Source organism: Anolis sagrei, chromosome Y (genome assembly GCF_037176765.1).
Source record: "Anolis sagrei isolate rAnoSag1 chromosome Y, rAnoSag1.mat, whole genome shotgun sequence".
Classification (NCBI taxonomy): Eukaryota; Metazoa; Chordata; class Lepidosauria; order Squamata; family Dactyloidae; genus Anolis; species Anolis sagrei.
Window position 1 is genome coordinate 83,837,568 of NC_090035.1, and position 20,824 is coordinate 83,858,391.

Sequence of the window (20,824 nt, forward strand, 5' to 3'; positions counted from 1 at the left end):
TATTATTAGACCAAAGTGAAGCAGGCTGAATGCTATCACCTGCATCCAAATACACATATATGGATTATATACACATTTATCCCTAAGGTTGAAGGCTATTATTATTATTATTATTATTATTTGTTTTAATGTACATTATTTACAGGATGCATTTGGGGGTGATGCATATTGGGGAGAGGTGGGTAGCAAACTATTTATTATTATTATTATTATTATTATTATTATTATTATTATTATCAGACCAAAGTGATGCAGGCCGAATGCTATCACCTGCATCCAAATACATATATATGGATTACATACACATTTATCCCTAAGGTTGAAGGCTATTATTATTATTATTATTATTATTATTTGTTTTAATGTAAATTATTTACAGGATGCATTTGGGGGTGATGCATATTGAGGAGAGGTGGGTAGCAAACTATTATTATTATTATTATTATTATTATTATTATTATTATTATTGTTAGACCAAAGTGATGCAGGTCGAATGCTATCATCTGCATCCAGATATATATATATATATATATATATTTATATATATATGGATTATATACCCATTTATCCCTGAGGTTGAAGGCTATTATTATTATTATTATTATTATTATTATTATTATAGTTATTATATTTTTATTATTATTATATTTATTATTGTTGTTATTATTATTATTATTATTATTATTAGACCAAAGTGATGCAGGTTGAATGCTATCATCTGCATCCAAATACAGATATGTGGATTATATACACATTTATCCCTAAGGTTGAAGGCTATTATTATTGTTATTGTTATTATTATATTTATTATTATTATATTTATTGTTGTTGTTATTATTATTATTATTAGACCAAAATGATGCAGGTCGAATGCTATCACCTGCATCCAAATACATATATATGGATTATATACACACTTATCCATAAGGTTGAAGGCTATTATTATTATTATATTTATTATATTTATTATTATTATTATTATTATTATTATTATTATTATTATTAGACCAAAGTGATGCAGGCCGAATGCTATCACCTGCATCCAAATATATATATATATGGATTATATACACATTTATCCCTAAGGTTGAAGGTGGTTATTATTATTATTATTATTATTATTATTATTATTATTATTATTATATTATTTATTATTATTATTATTATTATTATTATTATTATTATTATTATTTGCAATGGCTCTGCACCCAACTGGGATTTTGCATTGGAAAACACAGAAACTTTGGAGATGCGCCATCCCAAAGTGGGTCACCATCAATCATCTTCCCCTTTTGAGGATGCAAATTTAGCTCATGAATATTTAAGGATGTTTTGTGCACACGCACAGCCTTTGCAGAATTGCACGCTTTTGATCTCTTTTGGTTCCCATTATTGGGATGTGTTTGGATCTTTTGGCAATCTAGGTCTCAACTGAACCAGATGAAGCAGCTGCAAAAAAGAGTTGGGCTCTGGGATGATCAGGGGTCCCTTCTGCCTTTGGATCACAAACCCCAGAATCCCCAGGTAATATTGTTGAGATGCACCTGTATGGAACTATAGTCCAAAATGGTCATCTTCCCTAAAAGGAAGTAAACAGTTTACGGTCCTAAATGGTTCTCCTCCCATAAAATCTGCTTTCATGGATTCCTGCTTTATTAGTAGACTAGAAGTCATACTACAACTCCCAAAATCCTCAAGCTTTGGATTTGGGGAATTGTGGTCCAAAACAATTATCCCCTCATATAGATAGTTAGACAGACAGACAGACAGACAGACAGACAGACAGATAGCTGCTTTAATTGGGGCTGGACTAGAAGACTCTTGGGTTCCCTCCTTTCTTTGTACTACAACTCCCCAAATTCTCAGGATTCGGATTTGGGGAATTGTGGTCCAAAACAATTACCCCCCCCCCCCATAGATAGATAGATAGATAGATAGATAGATAGATAGATAGATAGATAGATAGATGGATAGATAGCTGCTTTAATTGGGGCTGGACTAGAAGACTCTTGGGTTCCCTCCTTTCTTTGTAGTACAACTCCCAAAATCCTTAGGATTTGGATTTGGGAAATTGTGGTCCAAAACAATACCCCCCCCCCCCCCAGATAAATAGATAGATAGATAGATAGATAGATAGATAGATAGATAGATAGCTGCTTTAATTGGGGCTGGACTAGCAGACCCTTGGGTTTCCTCCTTCCTTTGTACTACAACTCCCAAAATCCTCAGGCTTTGGATTTGGGGAATTGTGGTCCAAAATAAACACCCCCCCCCCATATATGTGTGTTTGTGTGTGTGTGTGTGGCTGCTTTAATTGGGGCTGGACTAGAAGACCCTTGGGTTCCCTCCTTCCTTTGTACTACAACTCCCAAAATCCCCTGTCGAGAGTGCCCGGCCGGGAAGGATATGGGAGCTCTGATGCAAACGCATTCACCCTCCTGCCTTTCCGACGCAGTGCACAGATGAGGCTCAAGCGCCAGTGGTCAGCTGCTCAGCGTCCGAAAATAGCACCACGGCCGCCTGCCATTTTGTCCTTTCCTGCCTCGGGCAGCAGAAGCGCCTGGTCAGTTGCCAAGGAAGAGCATTCCCTCCTCTGCGGTCTGCCACACATGGCTCTGGCCAATGGGGGGGGTCTCCCGGACCCCTCTGTCCGGTTCCCAGCATCCGAGGGATCATTCCAGCCGACTGACCACAGGGAATCCTGGCTAATCCCTATTGGCTGTCGAGAGAAGGGCCGGGATTAAGGCTGAAGAGCCTGGGAAGGAAGGAAAGGAGGAAGGAAGGGCGGCTTGGCAAACCCTTTCCCACTTCACACATTTCTCTGAGGTTAACATGGGATTTGGACCCAGGACCACCACCAATGTAATGACCTCCTCCTGATCATTATGTGCATAGATAGATTGATAGATATGCAAATGTGGTGGCTCACATGGGTGGATCCCGGTTCATTATGCATGCATGCATTTGCAGAAATTGGCATTGCAAAAAATTGCTGGGCCCATGCATTTTGGAGACATGTCTACATATATACATAAGGTAAAGGTTGTCCCCTGACATTAGGTCCAGTCATGTCTGACTCTGGGGTGTGGTGCTCATCTCCATTTCTAAACCGAAGAGCCGGCGTTGTCCATAGACACCTCCAAGGTCATGTGGCCAGCATGACTGCATGGAGCGCCGTTACCTTCCCGCCAGAGTGGTACCTATTGATCTACTCACATTTGCATGTTTTCGAACTGCTAGGTTGGCAGAAGCTAGGGCTGACAGCAGAAGCTCACGCCACTCCCCGGAATCGAACCTGCGACCTTTCGATCAACAAGCTCAGCAGCTCAGTGCTTTAACCCAATATGCAAATGCAGTGGTTCACATGGGTGGGTCCCCATGCATGCATACATTTGCAGAAATTGGCACTGCAAAACATTGCTGGGCACATGCATTTTGGAGACATGTATACATATATACATACATATATGCAAATGCAGTGGCTCAAGTGGCTTGTTGTGCATGCACATGCAGAAGCCTGACTTGCCCAGCCTTGCTTTGCCCGTGCATTTTGGTCCCGGACGTACCTGGTATTTATTGGTGGAGTTGAAAGGGATCTCGGCCACCTTCTTGTTCTTCTCGCGCATCAGCTTGACCGACCCGGAGGAGAGCTCAATGCACTTCAGCAGCGCCGACTCCGAAGCATCTCCAGCCACGTCACGCTGCAAGGCAGGCAGGCAACCATTGACTCCCAGTCTCCACCCAGTGACTCCCAGTAGAGTCAAATCAGAGACATAGACAGCTCAATGGAAGGATAAAAAGGTCTCCACTCATGTCCGACTCTGGGACTCTAGTGCTCATCTCCATTTCTAAGATGAAGAGCCGGCGTTGTCCGTAGACACCTCCAAAGTCATGCATGGAATATTGTTACCTTCCTGCCAGAGCAGTACCTATTGATCTACTCACATTTGCATGTTTTTGAACTGCTACATTGGCAGGAGCTGGGGCTAACAGTGGGAGCTCACCCCGCTCCCTGGATTCAAACTACCAACCTTTCCAGAGTGCCGTTACCTTCCCGCCAGAGCAGTACCTATTGATCTACTCACATTTGCATGTTTTTGAACTGCTACATTGGCAGGAGCTGGGGCTAACAGTGGGAGCTCACCCCGCTCCCTGGATTCAAACTACCAACCTTTCCAGAGTGCCGTTACCTTCCCGCCAGAGCAGTACCTATTGATCTACTCACATTTGCATGTTTTTGAACTGCTAGATTGGCAGGAGCTGGGGCTAACAGCAGGAGCTCACCCCGCTCCCTGGATTCAAACCACCAACCTTTCGGTCAGCAAGTTTAGCAGCTCAGCGGTTATCCCACTGCGCTACCACGGGCTCCCAATGGAATGATAGGCAGGTAAATAGATGAGTGATTGATCGAGATAGATAGATAGATAGATAGATAGATAGATAGACAGAATGATAAGTAGGTAAATAGATGACTGATCTAGATAGAAAGACAGACAGACAGACAGATAGATAGGCAGGTAAATAGATGAGTAATTGATCAAGATAGGTAGATAGGTAGAGAGGCAGAATGATAGGCAGGTAGATAGATGAGTGATTGATCAAGTTAGATAGACAGAATGATAAGTAGATAAACAGATGACTGCTTTAGATAGATAGATAGATAGATAGATAGATAGATAGATAGATAGATAGATAGAAAGAAAGACCGATATACAGAATGATAGGCAGGTAAATAGATGACTGATCTAGATAGATAGATAGATAGATAGATAGATAGATAGATAGATAGATAGACAGACAGACAGACAGACAAAATGATAGGCAGGTAAACAGATGAGTGATTGATTAAGATAGATAGACAAAAAGATAAGTAGGTAAATAGATCAAGATAAACAGACAGAATGATAGGCAGGTAAACAGATGAGTGATTGATTGAGATAGATAGACAGACCAAAGGATAGGTATGTAAATAGATGATTGATCGAGATTATTGATAGATAGATAGATAGATAGATAGATAGATAGATAGATAGATAGACAGATAGAGAAAGGATGACAGAAGGATAAACAGAAAATACAAGATACATAAAAAGATAGAGGAAAGTGATGGAAGTCAACAATAGATATATAGATAGCTAAATAGATGAATGATCGAGATGATAGATCAGTAAATAGATGGTGATTGATTGAGTTGACAGGATGATAAGTAGGTAGGGAAATAGATGACTGATTCATTGAGACAGGTAGGAAGACAGTCAGACAGACAAGGAAAGGATGATAGAGAGATAGATGAAAGATACAAGATGCATGAAAAGATAGATGGAAAGGTGCTGGAAAGATAGACAGAAGAGAGTGATAGATAAATAGAAAGGATATTAGGAAGATAACTGATAAGTAGACAGACAGACAGACAGACAGATAGAGAGAGAGAGAGAGAGAGAGATAGGAAGGTAAATAGATGACCAATTGGTTGAGATAGATAGATAGATAGACAGACAGACAGACAGACAGACAGACAGACAGATAGATGACCAATTGATTAAGATGGATGGATGGATGGATGGATGGATAGATGATAACAAAACTATAGATAGAAGAGATGCGATCCATGAAAAGATAGATAGAGGAAGGGGGCTGGAAAGATAGACAGATGGAAGAGAGAGAGAGAGAAATAGAAAGATAGGGGAAGGATGATAGGAAGATAGTAGATAAGTAGATAGATAGATAGATAGATAGATAGATAGATAGATAGATAGATAGATAGATAGAGGATATCAAAGCTATAAACAGAAGATGCGAGATACATGGAATGATAGATAAAGGAAGGGTGCTGGAGATAGCAATAGATAGCTAAATAGATGACTGATTAAGATGATCAAACAAATGATAGGCAGGTAAATGACTGATTGGTTGAGCTAGATAGATGCAGGATGATAGATAGATAGATAGATAGATAGATAGATAGATAGATAGATAGATAGATATCCATGAAATGATGGAGAGAGGAGGAGAGATGAAAGACAGTGATCAATAAACAGAATGATTGGGGAAGGGCAATAGGAAGATAGGCAGAAGACAGAAAGAGAGGGCGAGAGGGGGACCCGGTTGGGAGAAGGATAAGCTGTATTTCCCCCAGAGCGAAGGCCGTCCTCCCTGCGTTTCCTTTGATGTGGACCCCCGAGACCCCTTTTCCCTTTCCCTTTCCCATTCCCTCCTTTCCCTCTTCCTCGGGCTCACCTTGAGGATGGGGATGTTCTCCTGCCCGCCCTTGAAGACGGCCCGGTTGCAGAGTCCGGCAATGTGGGAGAGGGCCACCCAGGTGGCAGAGCTCTTGTCAAAGGCCGTGCCTGGGAAGGGGAAAGGAAGGAAGGAAGGGAAGAAGGGAAAGGAGAGAGAGAGAACAGGAAGGAAGAACAAACCAGAGAGAAAGAATGAAGAAAGGAGGAAAGAGGGGGGGGGGGGAAGGAAGGAAGGAAGGGAAAAGCAAAGCAGAGAAAGAGAGAGAAAAGAGGGAAAGAAAGCATGAGGGAAGGAAAGAGGAAAGAGAAAGAAAAAGTGGAAAGGAAGGAAGGAATGGAGAGAGGGGGAAAGAAGGAAGAGGGAGAGGAGAGGAAGGGAAAATGGAAGGAAGAGAAAGGAAAATAAAGAGAGAAGGAAGGAATAGAAAGGAAAAGAGAAAGAAGGAAGGAAAAGCAAAACAGAGAAAAGACAGAGAAATGAAGGGATGAGAAAAGAAAGAGAAGGAAGGGAGGGAGGGAGAAAGGGAGGAAAGAAAAGCAAAAGAAAGAGAGAGGAGGAAGGAAAGAAGGAAGAGAAAGGAAAGGAAGGAAAGAAGGAAAAGCAAAAGAGAGAGAGAAGAAAGGAGGAAAGAGAAAGAAAGGAAAGGAAAGCAAGAGAGAGAGAGAAGGGAGGAACAAAGGAGGAAAGAGAAAGGAAGGAAAGAAAGAAAAGCAAAAGAGAAAGGAAAGAGAAAGAAAGAAAGAAAGAAAGAAAGAAAGAAAAGCAAGACAGAGAGAGAAATGAGAGAAAGATAGAATGAAGAGAGAGAGAAAGGAAAGGAAATGCAAAACAGAAAAAAAAGAGAGAGAGAGAAATGAAGGAATGAGGAGAGAAAGAGGGGGAGAGAGGAGAGGAAGGAAAGGAAAGAGAGAGGAGAGAAAGAAAGAGGTAAGGGAAAAAGGAAGGAAGGGAAAAGGAAAGAGGGAGGGAGGAACAAAATAGTCAGTACAAGAAGAACATGGGATCTATGGATGTTCTGCAGGCTTGGAGGGGCTCCTGGGGCAGCCTTGCGGCCACCACAAAGTCCCATCGTGCTGGCAGGGGCAAACTTGCGTCCTCCAGGCGTTTTGGACTTCAACTCCCACCATTCCTAACAGCCAGTGGGCGGGGAAACACCTGGAGGAAGGGCCAAAGTTTTCCCATGCCTGCTACAGTGCGAAAAGACCCCAAGGGCCGCCCGATCCCTCCCAACAGATGTCCCTCCGTCCCCCGCTCACCGGACTGGTCCTCGGTGGTGTCGGCCTCGTGGATCTGGTTGTCGAACCACATGTGGGCCACGGTCATGCGGTTCTGGGTGAGGGTGCCGGTCTTGTCGGAGCAGATGGTGGACGTGGAGCCCAGCGTCTCCACCGCCTCCAGGTTCTTGACCAGGCAGTTCTTGCGCGCCATGCGCTTGGCCGTCAGCGTCAGGCAGACCTGTGAGAAAGGAGGAAGGGAGGAAGGAAGGAAGGAAAGAAAGAAGGAAGGAGGAAGGAAGGAAGGAAGGAAGGAAGGAAGGAAAGAAGGAAGGAAGGAGGAAGGAAGAAAGGAAGGAAGGAAGGAGGAAGGAAGGAAGGAAGGAGGAAGGAAGGAAGGAAGGAAGGAAGGAAGGAAGGAAGGAGAGAAGAAAGGCAAAGGAAGGAAGAACAGAAGGAAGGAAGGAGGAAGGAAGGAAGGAGAGAAGGAAGGAAGGAAGGAAGGAAGGAAGGAAGGAAGGAAGGAAGGAAGGAAGGAAGGAAGGAAGGAGAGAAGAAAGGCAAAGGAAGGAAGAACAGAAGGAAGGAAGGAGGAAGGAAGGAAGGAGAGAAGGAAGGAAGGAAGGAAGGAAGGAGAGAAGAAAGCAAAGGAAGGAAGAACAGAAGGGAGGATGCCATTCAGCGCTTGTTTAAAAGCCTCCAGAGATGCAAAGCAACTCCATTATCATCATTATTATCCAAAATTATATTATTATTATTATTATTATTATTATTATTATTATTATTATTATTGAATCCTAAAGTTGGAAAGGATCCCCTTAAAGGCCATCTAGTCCAACCCCTTTTGCCAAGCAGGAAAAGCACCATCCAATCCCTCTCAACAGATGGCCATCCAACCTCTGAATAGTAATAATAACAATAATAAAGACATCTGAAAAGTTGGAAGAGACTCCCAAAGGCCATCCAGTCCAAGCTGCTTCTGCCAGGCAGGACGCCATCCAATCCCTCCTGACAGATGGTCATCCAGCCCCTGAATAATAATAATAGTAATAATAATAATAATAATAATAATAATAATAATAGAACTTGAGAGTTGGAAAGGACCCCTAAAGGTCATCCAGTCCAACTCCTTTCTGCCAAGCAGGACACTATATAATCCCTCCTGACAGATGGTCATCCAGCCCCTGAATAATAATAATAATAATAATAGTAGAATCTTATAATAGTAATAATAATATTAATAATAAAACTTGAGAGTTGGAAAGGATCCCTAAAGGTCATCCAGTCCAACCCCTTTCTGCCAAGCAGGACAATATACAATCCCTCCTGACAGATGGTCATCAGCCCCTGAATAATAATAATAATAATAATAATAATAATAATAATTTATAATAGTAATAATAATATTAATAATAGAACCTTATAATAGTAATAATAATATTAATAATAGAACCTTATAATAGTAATAATAATATTAATAATAGAATTTGAGAGCTGGAAAGGACCCCTAAAGGTCATCCAGCCCAACCGCTTTCTGCCAAGCAGGACACTATACAATCCCTCCTGACAGATGGTCATCCAGCCCCTGAATAATAATAATATTAATAATAATAATAATAATAGAATCTTATAATAGTAACAATAATATTAATAATAGAACTTGAGAGCTGGAAAGGACCCCTAAAGGTCATCCAGCCCAACCGCTTTCTGCCAAGCAAGACACTATACAATCCCTCCTGACAGATGGTCATCCAGCCCCTGAATAGTAGTGGTAATAATAATAATGGAATCTTATTTTGAAGATATCCCCAAAGGTCATCCAGTCCAACCCCATGCTGCGAGGCAGGAAAAGCACCATCCAATCCCTCTTGACCAGTGGTTCTCAACATCTGTGGGTCTCCAGATGTTTTGGCCTTCAACTCCCAGAAATCCTAACAGCTGGTTTACTCACCAGGATTTTTGGGAGCTGTAGGCCAAAACACCAGGGGAGTCACAGGTTGAGAACCACTGCTCTTGACATCCAGCCTCCAGAGAAGGAAGGAGACTCCATCATCACCACCATTCTGATTAGATATGACAGTGATGTTGATAGAATCCTAGAGTTGGAAAGGACTCTTAAAGGCCATCCAGCCCAACCCTCAACAGATGGCCATCCACCCATAGACAGAGATAATAGAGAGAGATACATATAGAATCCTAGAGTTGGAAAGGACTCCCAAAGGCCATCCAGTCCAACGCTCAAGAGATGGCCATCCACCCATAGACAGAGATAATAGAGAGAGAGAGAGGATACATATAGAAGCTTAGAGTTGGAAGGGGCCCCTAAAGGCCATCCAGTGGCCCCTCCTTTGCTACTCTGACTTGGTTGTGCCACTTACGGTGACAGTGGCCAGGAGTCCCTCAGGGACGTTGGCCACGATGATGCCGATGAGGAAGATGACGGCCTCCAGCCAGCTGTAGCCCAGGATGAGGGAGAGGACGAAGAAGGAGACGCCCAGGAAGACGGCCACCCCCGTGATCAGCTGGATGAAGTGCTCGATCTCCACCGCAATCGGCGTCTTGCCCACCTCCAGCCCCGAAGCCAGTGTCGCAATGCGACCCATCACCGTGCGGTCACCTGTGGCCACCACCACACCACGCGCCGTGCCTACAAAATGTGAGGGGGGGGGGCAGAATTATGGCAATTCCCTTTATTAAAGAAATAACTTTTAGCATTTAGATAAGCATCAGAATATATATATATATAGAGAGAGAAAGAGAGATACATATATATATGTACATACATATATATGCATACATATACACACATATATACCATATATACATATGGTATATATGTGTGTGTATGTATGCATATATATATGTATACCCATATATACACACCATATATATACACCATATACACACTATATATATATATATATATATATATATGGTTTATAAGTAACGGATTGTAAAGTGGATATAAGTGATTTTAATGTTTGTATATATTTATGGTTTTATGTCCCTACATTGAATGTTTGTCGGGGTGAGAAGGGCGGAATATAAATGTTTTAAATAAATAAATAATGCACACATATATACACATACATTGACATATATATATGTGTGTGTGTGTATATATGTATGTATGTATATATATGGTATATATATGTGTGCGTGTGTCCAGCCCCAATTAAAGCAGATATATATATACACACACACATATATATACTAGGCATATTCATACACACACACACCTATATATATATAGGTATATACATATACATATATACTAGGCATTCGGAAGAATTGGAAATCATAAGAAAACCGGAAGTTTTCTAAGTTGGGAGCCACATCCGAAGTGTTTGCGAAGCCCACATCAAATATTTTAGAATCGAAACTGACCCCATACGTTTTCGTTTTAGTTTTGACAATCTCAGAAGGCTCCCAAAGTCAGTTTCATATTCAGTGCAAGGAAGCAAAGCCAAGCAAAGCCAAAAAGGTTGCCTGCCTGGCTGCTTGGAATGAATGGAATCTCGGCATTAGGAGCCGTAAAAAGAGGGAGCAGTGCATTTTGGGAACAGCACAGAACTCTGGGAAATGTAGTTTGGGGAGGGGAGGAGCCCTACGCCAAAGAATTCTGCCCTAAGCTACATTTCCCAGAATGCACCATCATCGGAAATCCCCAATTAGGGGAGGAGATCGGCCTGTAGCCAGCCAGAGCTCCAATACATGATTGGTTAACCTTCTACACTTTGATTTCTGTTCCTAATGCACCCTTTAATCTGGGTGAGGTCGTTTAGCCAAAAAGGGTGAGTGCTAGATTCAATAGGGTAAACTCCAAGAGCTCTACTCCGGCCTGGAGCAGCAAGAGGGTAGAGTGGCCCTACCTTCAACGCAATTGGTGGAGAAGAAGGTGATGTTCCTGGTCTCCAAGGGGTTGTCGTGGGTGCAATCCGGGGAACGCGTCTGTGGCTCCGACTCGCCGGTCAAGGAAGAGTTGTCCACCTGCAAAGCAGGAAAAAGGTGAAATCAGCATCGAAAAGGGGGCAGAGTCATTATTACATGCTGAGGAACCCATCTGTTTGGGTGCAGATGGGTTGGTCGGCACCTGAGGTCTTTCTCTTTTGCAAATACTACACTATGCAACACTCTGATTGTTGTCCCTGGGTGTTGTGACTCAGCTGGAACCACAGAGTTGTCAGGATTAATTTAGTTATGTATGTGTTTCAAATGTGCTTCTATGTATTTCCAAGATGGAGTCCACTGTGTATTAGAAATGCTGTGCAGAATGTTCATACCACGAGGCTGTGATTGTGTAACCTTGAGAGAAGTAAGATAAGCTTTGCTCTTGCTGGGAACAGAAGGGAGTAGCCAGTCTCAGCAAGAAAGAAGATAAGCAGATGTGAAGAGACTTTTGTTTTGACTAGTTCCTGACTTGTATAATTATTGTTATTGCTATTGTTTTTCAGTTGAATAAACTTTTCACATCTTTTTGATAGACTCAATTAGGAAATAACATTTAGAACCCAGGAACTAAAATTGTGTTAAATAGTTAAATAGTGCTATTATATTGTTGTTGTAGTATTATTATATATTATATAATCATATGTAATTATAATATATAATAATACAATAGTGTGTGTGTGTGTGTGTGTGTGTATACACTGTGTGTGTATAAAATTATTATTATTATTATTATTATTATTATTATTATTATTTTGCAGTTGGATAAACTTTTCCCATTTTTTATGATAGAACCAATTAGGCAATGACATTTATAACCCAGGGACACAAATAATGTTTCATAGTGAAATCGTCAACAACCCAGCGCACTTGACCCTGCCGTTGACCTCTTGCCCTCCCACTCTGAAAGTCCAGAACATGATCCAGCGCTGGGCATTGGGGGTTTGCAGTGCTGCCAGTGGGGCCCAAGAGAGGCCTGCGCACCTTGCATCCATGGGCTGAGATGATCCGGAGGTCGGCCGGGACCCGGTCCCCGCCTTTGACCTCCACCAGGTCGCCCACCACCACGTCCTCGGCGTTGAGCTGCATCTTCTCCCCTTCCCGGATGACCAGGGCTTGCTGCAAAGGAGGCGGGCACAGGTGAGCGGGGCATGCATTCCTTTCCACGATAATGTATCACCTCAGGTGGGGGCACCTTTATGGCCCTGGAATGCTCCCTACCTGGGGCACCATGTTCTTGAAGGACTCCATGATCTTAGAGCTTTTGGCTTCTTGGTAGTAGGAGAAACAGCCGGTGATGATGACCACGGCGGCCAAGACAATACCCAGGTAGAGCTGCGGAAGAAAAGGAAGAGGAGAAGTGGAGAAACAGAAGCAAAGCCTGGACCCATGAGGTGAAGGAATGGATGGATGGATGGATGGACGGATGGACGGACGGACGGACAGACAGGAATATGGGTGGATGGTTCAAAGATAGGATGGGCAGACATATAGGAAGACAGGAAGATGGATGGATGGATGGGTGATAAATAGATGATAACAACAGAGAAAAAGAGAGAAGCCAGGTAGATTGGATGGATAGGATAAATAGATGGGTCATACATAGATGAGATCTAGATGTAGAACTAGATCTAGATCTAGATGTAGGTAGATAGGAGGACCTGAAGATTGGATGGATGGAAGGATGGAGATAAATAGATAGATAGATAGATAGATAGATAGATAGATAGGATGGAAGCCAGGAATATTTGATGGATACAATGGATGGATGGGTGGTCATAGATGAGATGAAGATTTATATGTAGCTAGATAGGAGGACATGAAGATTGGATGGAGATAGATTGATAGATAAATAAAGAAGCCAGGAAAATTGGATAGATAGGATAGATGGGTCAAAGATAGATGAGATCTAGATATAGGTCTAGATGTAGATAGATAGGAGGATAGGAAGATTGGATGGATGGAAGGATGGGATAGATAGATAGATAGATAGATAGATAGATAGATAGATAGATACCGACAGACAGACAGACAGGATGGAAGCCAGGAAGATTGGATGGATAGGATGGGTCATAGATGAGATGTAGATCTAGATATAAGTAGGTAGGAGGACATAAAGATTGGATGGATTGTTGGACGGATTGATGGATGGAGATAGATTGATAAATAGAGAAGCCAAGAAAATTGGATAGATAGGATAGATGGGTCAAAGATAGATGAGATCTAGATGTAGGTCTAGATGTAGATATATAGGAAGATTGGATGGATGGAAGAATGGAATGAATAGATAGATAGATCAACAGTCAGACACGATGGAAGCCAGGAAGATTGGATGGATAGGATGGACGGATGGGTCATAGATGAGATGTAGATCTAGATGTAGGTAGATAGGAGGACATGAAGGTTGGATGGATTAAACGATGGTGATAGACAGATAAATAGATAAGCCAGGAAGACTAGATGGATAGGATAGATGGGTCATAGATAGATGAGATCTAGATCTAGAGCTAGAGGTAGATAGATAGGAGGACAGGAAGATTGGATGAATGGATGGATGGTGATAGATAGGTAAGAGGATAGGAGGATAGGAAGACTGGATGGGCAGATGGATAGGGTCCCACCCCCCATGACTTACATTGTCCCCCGAGGGGTCGTCCTCAGTCCCGGCCTGGATGCCATAGGCCAGGAAGCAGAGGATGGCCCCAATCCAGAGCAGGATGGAGAAGCCCCCAAAGAGCTGGCGGCAGAACTTGACCCACTCGGGCGTGGTGGGGGGCGGGGTCAGGGCGTTGGGGCCATCCCGGGCCAGGATCTCCTGCGCTTTGCTGTGGGTCAGGCCCTGAAGAAGAGGAGGAGACAGAGAAAGGGTTTATGGGGGGGATCGGGAATCCTTGCCCCACACTCCTCCCTCTCACCCCTCCCCCCCAAAGACGAGTCTATATTGCTCCAGCTACAGAGAATAATAATGGAATATAATTATAATAAATATAATATCTTAATATAATAATAAATATAACATAATATATTACTATAACAATAAATACAATATAATTATAATGACAACATATCAATATAATGATAATAATAAATAAACATAATATATTACTATAATAATAAATACAATAGAATAGAATATATAAATATGATATAATATTTTAATATAATAATAATTTTAATATATTACAACAATATAATAAATAAATAAAATAATGAATATAATATATTATTAATATAATATAATATAATATAATATAATATAATATAATATAATATAATATAATATAATATATGCTCTGTGGGAGAGGGGTCATGATGGGAAAGCACCACACTCCTCCCTCTCTCCAGCTGTATTCCTCAACCCGGCGCCCTCCAGATGCATGGGATCACATATCCCATTTTCCCCAGCTGTCAGGGCAATGCTTGGCTGGGTCTGATGGTTGTCATTCAGCTTCTGCTTTGCCTACAGCTGATCACTCTGCTTGAGAGATCGGGGAGAATCCCACCCATTTCCTGCTGTATTCCTCAACCCAGTGCCCTCCAGATTCATGGGATCACATATCCCATTTTCCCCAGCTGTCAGAGCAATGCTTGGCTGGGTCTGATGATTGTCGTTCAGCTTCTGCCTTGCCCACAGCTGACCACTCTGCTTGAGAGATCGGGGAGAATCTAAAAGCTCTAAAACCCGCCCCAAACCCTTCAGAAAAGTAAGAGCGGCATCCCAGGGTTCCCGTTACCTGAACGCAGTCTGTGTTGTACTTCCGGCAGACTTCCTCAATGGACATTTTGTGCTCCGTCTGCGGAGGGAGGGGAGAAGAGGAAACACAAAAGTAGAGAGAAAGTTGAACGGCGCTCCCTCTGCCCTCTCCTCCCATCCCTTCCAAATCCCCCCAACCAATCGATTGATGAGTTGGGCCTTGCTCTGGACTCACCATGGCCACCTCCTTCTTGAGATCATCCAGATCCCGGACCTTCTGCTGCGCTTTGGTCTTCTTGGGCGAAGAGCTGTCATCGTGCTTGTCTTGTGTGGTGGCCACACGGTAGCTGTCCGAGCGGCCGTACTGCAAGTGGGGCAGAAAGCGGAGACCCTCAGAGACCCAACAGCCATCTAGGCTTCTTCCTATCCATCTACCCAATCTTCCTGTCCATCCATCCACCCATCCTATTTTCTATCAACCATCCATCCATCTAATCTTACCATCTATCCATCTATCATCCACACACCCAGTCTTCCTATCTGTCTGTCTGTCCATCCAGCTCATCCTTCTATATCCATTCACCCAGTCCTCCTATCTTCCCATCCATCCATCCAGGCTTTCTATCAGTCCATCCAGCCAATCAGTTTTCCTGTCTGTCTATCTGTCTGTCTGTCTATCTGTCTGTCCGTCCATCCATCCACCCATTGTCCATCCATCTATCCAATCTTCCAATCATCCATCCATCCAGTTTCCCTGTCTATCTATTAATTCATCCATAGAATCTTCCTGTCTATCCATCTATCATCTATCCATCCATTCAACGATTCTACCCATACATCACATCTTTCTATCAACTATCCATCAACTATCCATCCAATTTTCCTATCTATCTATCTATCCATCCATCCATCCATCCATCCATCCACCATCTTTCTATATCTCCCATTCTTCTATCACCATCTACCCAGTCTGTCTGTCCATCCATCCATCCATCTCATCTTTTTATCATCCATATAATCTTCCTATCTATCCATCATCTATCCATCCATTGATTGTTTCTATCCATACATCACATCTTTCTATCAACCATCCATCCAATCTTCCTATCCATCCATTCAGTCTTTCTATATCTCCTGTTCTTCTATCACCATCTACCCAGTCTATCTGTCTATCTATCCATTCATCCATCTAGTCTTCCTATCCATCTGTCTGTCCATCCCATCTTTCTATCATCCATTTATCCACCATCTATCCATCCACCCACCCACCCACCCAGTCTTTATCCATCCATCCCATCTTTCTATCACCCACATAATCTTCCTATCTCTCCATCTATCATCTATCGATCCATTTAGCATTTCTATCCATCCATCACATCTTTCTATCAACCATTCATCCAATCTTCCTATCTATCCATTCATCCATCCAATCAATCTTTCTATATCTCCCATCCTTCTATCACCATCTACCCAGTCTGTCTGTCTGTCTATCCATCCATTCATCCATTTTGTCTTCCTATCCAACTGTCCATCCCTCATCTTTCTATCATCCATTTATCCATCACCTATCCTATCTATCTATCTATCTATCTATCTATCTATCTACCCATCCATCCATCCATCCAGTCTTCCTATCCATCCATCCCAGCTTTCTATCATCAATCTATCCATCTATCACCTATCCTATCTTTCTATCCATCCATCCAGTATTCCTGTCTATCCATCCATCCATCTCATTTCTATCATCCATCCATCCATCCATTCATGCAAATTTCCTATTTATCCATGCATCTATCCATCCATCCATCCATCCATCCATCCATCCATCCAAATTTCCTATTTATTTATCCATCCATCCATCCATTCATCCAAATTTCCTATTTATTTATCCATCCATCCATCCATCCATCCATCCAAATTTCCTATTTATTTATCCATCCATCCATCCATCCATCCAAATTTCCTATTTATTTATCCATCCATCCATCCATCCATTCATCCAAATTTCCTATTTATTTATCCATCCATCCATCCATCCATCCAAATTTCCTATTTATCCATCCATCCATCCATCCATCCATCCATCCATCCAAATTTCCTATTTATTTATCCATCCATCCATCCACTTGCTAGAATCTCCCAACCATGAGATCTTTCTGTTTAATGGTAAAGCTTTGACCAGAGAAGCAACTTCCTTGAGCGCTGGGCTTTCCCACAACCCAACGACAACCATGGCTGTGGAGCCATCTTTCCAAAACAAACCAGGACCAGGAATCCAGAGTTGGTGTGCAAAGGGTGCGCCTACACTGCGGAGTCATTTCGCCTGAAATTTGGGTTGTGATGTTGCATCTCCTTGGCTTTGATCACCATCTGTGGTTTCTAGGATGGCGTCATCATCTCCCCGGGAACCCAAGGGACGCAACAAAGCCATTTCTTCTCCATCTTTCAATTTGTGGTTTTTCTTCCCCAAACAGGAAAGGCGGGAATTCCCCCAAACAATATATTCCAGTTATGGCCCAAATAAGACAATTACAGCACGGAATGTAACTTCTCCAAAGCCTCCCAGAAGGAGACAAGAGTTCGCTGGGTTTGGAAGAAGGAGACCCAGAAAAAATAAAGCTCCACTATCAGTGTCTTAGTTAATTAACAGATGACATTAATAGGTCTTGTGCTGAGGAAAAGAGATCCAATTCCTCACTTTTTGTGTGCAGAAAACAACATTTTCTGTGCAGAAAACAGCATTTTCTGTGCAGAAAACAGCATTTTCTGTGCAGAAAACAGCATTTTCTGTGCAGAAAACAGCATTTTCTGTGCAGAAAACAGCATTTTCTGTGCAGAAAACAGCATTTTCTGTGCAGAAAATAATGTTCTTCTGCAGAAATGTGGCTTCCTGAGCTTCTTGAGCAGAAAATGTTGTTTTCGATGCAAATCAAGCACAGAATAAACAGCTAATTGCAGAATTTTCTATGCAGGGAGCCACATATTATTTTGCAAACAAACGCTGCTTTTGGCACAAAACAACCGCACACCATTTTTGCAGAGAGCAAATCCCCTTTTCACGCGTTTTGCAATTCTGTGTCGATGCCCCCTCCCTCCCTCCCTCCCTCCCTCCCTCCCTCCGAGGCGCCTCCAAGAACAGGATGAAACCAAAGGGATTAATTCTCCATAGCAGATCTTTCTCTTTTTAGAAGTAATTAGCAGCTAATTAACTTTGCTTTGCCCATGAGTTTCCACCGAGGAAGACAGCTCCCTGCTTTTGCAAGCAAGGGGGACATTCGCTCATTTTGGGGGTGGAACCAAAATATATTTTTTCCTTTTTCGCACTTCATTTGGATTCCTCTTGAACTGTCATTGAATCCTGGGATTTATAGTTCACTGAGGTCTTAATGAGAGCCAGCATGGGGTTTCGATCAAGAGGAGAAATAATAATAATAATAATAATCTCTCTTGGAAAAAAATAGACTATAATAATAATAATAGGAAATAATAATAATAATAATAATCTCTCTTGGAAAAAATAGACTATAATAATAATAATAGGAAATAATAATAATAATAATAATAATAATAATAATAATAATAATCTCTCTTGGAAAAAATAGACTATAATAATAATAATAGGAAATAATAATAATAATAATAATAATAATCTCTCTTGGAAAAAATAGACTATAATAATAATAATAATAGGAAATAATAATAATAATAATAATAATAATAATAATCTCTCTTGGAAAAAATAGACTATAATAATAATAATAGGAAATAATAATAATAATAATAATAATAATCTCTCTTGGAAAAAATAGACTATAATAATAATAATAATAGGAAATAATAATAATAATAATAATAATAATAATTTTCTCTCTTGAGAAAAATAGAATATAATAATAATAGATTTCTTGATTAAGAGAAAATTAGAAATAATAATAATAATAATAATGTTATTCCTTGATCGAGACAGAACATTAGATAAAATTATAAGAATGTAAGTTATTTATTTAATTACCACATTAGAATAAAAATTATAATTAAATAATAACAATAATAATAATTTCTTTCTTGATCAAGAAAAAAATAGAATAAAAGAATAACAATAATGTTCTTTCTTGATCAAGACAAAAAATTAGAATAAAATAATAACAATACCAGTAAATTTATTTATTTATTTGCCATATCAGAATTAAAATAAAATAATAATAATAATAATAATAATAATAATTTCTCTCTTGATCAAGAGAAAATTAGAATAAAAGAATAAAAATAATGTTATTTCTTGATCAAGACAGAAAATTAGAATAAAATAATAACAATATAAGTTATTTATTTATTTGCCATATTAGAATAAAAATAAAAATAAAATAATAATAATAATTTATCTCTTGATCAAGGGGAAATTAGAATAAAATAATAATGATAATGCTCTTTCTTGATCAAGACAGAAAACTGGAATAAAAGAATAGCAATACCAGTAATTTATTTATTTATTTGCCATATTAGAATTAAAATAATAATAATAATAATAATAATAGTAATTCATCTTGATTAGCATTGAAGGGCTTTGCAGCTTCAAAGCCTGGATGTTTCCTTCCTGGGAGGAATCCTTTGTTGGGAGGTGTTATCTGGCCATGATTGTTTCATGGCATCCCAACAAAGGATTCCACCAAGCAGGAAACAACCAGGCTTTGAAGCTGCAAGGCCATTCAATAATAACAATAATAATAATAATAATAATAATAATAATAATAATAATTTATCTCTTGATCTAGGGAAAATTAGAATAAAATAATAATGATGATAATGTTCTTTCTTGATTAAGAGAGAAGATCATAATAATATAATATCATAATAATATTCTCTCTTGATCAAGAGAGACGATGACGATGATATAATATATTGATTTGACTATTATGGGTCTGAAGGCCAGGATTCGAATCCTGACGAAGCCAATGGAAACCCATTGGGAAGTCACACTCTCTCAACCTCAGAGGAAGGCAAGGGCAAATCCCCTTTGGACAAGCCTTCACGGAGGAGAACCCCTTGGGAAACAACAACAACTGGAAACAACAACAACAACAACAACAACAACAAAACAAGAAGGCTCTAATGCTGCCTGGCTGATTGTTCGAATATATTATAATTATTCTCATCGTTGTGAAGATGATGCAGCGGTTTCGTGCAAATACATTGGGATGCGCATGCTGAGTCCCCGAAGTGGGTCAAGGGGGATCCCGAGCCTTTTTCCACCTGCGTCACAAAGGGAGGGGCTTATTCCAGACAGGTGACCTCAGGTGACCTTCCTCCCCCAAAAGGCCGCCCAGGAGGAGACGCCACGACCTTGGGTGACCTTGGGGTGCCCTTTCCCCACCTCCCCGTCTGGACTCCCCATGGAAAAGCCTGGCTTCCGGACAGAGAAATGGGGCGTCCCTATACTTGGCTCCCCCCTCTCTCCAAATACAGCACAATGTCTGCTGCAATAGGAACCTTGCAAAAGGGATATTTGGTGCAAAACGCGTGCAGACAAGGACACGGAAGAGCAGAAACAGGACACAAAATAGAAAGGGACAAATAAGGCTTGTCAGGTGCACACAGCTAAAGCCCTGAGGTTATTGCAGCTGGGGATGCATCCACTATGCATGATATGGTCTGCCTATTATTATTATTATTATTATTATTATTATTATTATTACACAACAAGATGAGTCCTCAGCAAACAAGATCACTC

General features: G+C 40.9%; 1 protein-coding gene across 1 annotated transcript in view; it reads right to left on the reverse strand.

The window, feature by feature from the left end:
• ATP1A3 (ATPase Na+/K+ transporting subunit alpha 3) overlaps positions 1-20,824 on the reverse strand; it is a 61,338-nt gene that overhangs the window by 24,419 nt on the left and 16,095 nt on the right. The window contains exons 2-11 of the mRNA XM_067461620.1: positions 15,332-15,460; positions 15,137-15,196; positions 14,038-14,241; positions 12,624-12,737; positions 12,387-12,521; positions 11,327-11,444; positions 9,833-10,101; positions 7,497-7,695; positions 6,238-6,347; positions 3,567-3,701 (exon numbers count right to left, since the gene is read on the reverse strand). Of these exons, the coding sequence (XP_067317721.1) occupies positions 3,567-3,701; positions 6,238-6,347; positions 7,497-7,695; positions 9,833-10,101; positions 11,327-11,444; positions 12,387-12,521; positions 12,624-12,737; positions 14,038-14,241; positions 15,137-15,196; positions 15,332-15,460 (1,473 nt within the window). The remainder of the gene's footprint in view (positions 1-3,566; positions 3,702-6,237; positions 6,348-7,496; positions 7,696-9,832; positions 10,102-11,326; positions 11,445-12,386; positions 12,522-12,623; positions 12,738-14,037; positions 14,242-15,136; positions 15,197-15,331; positions 15,461-20,824) is intronic.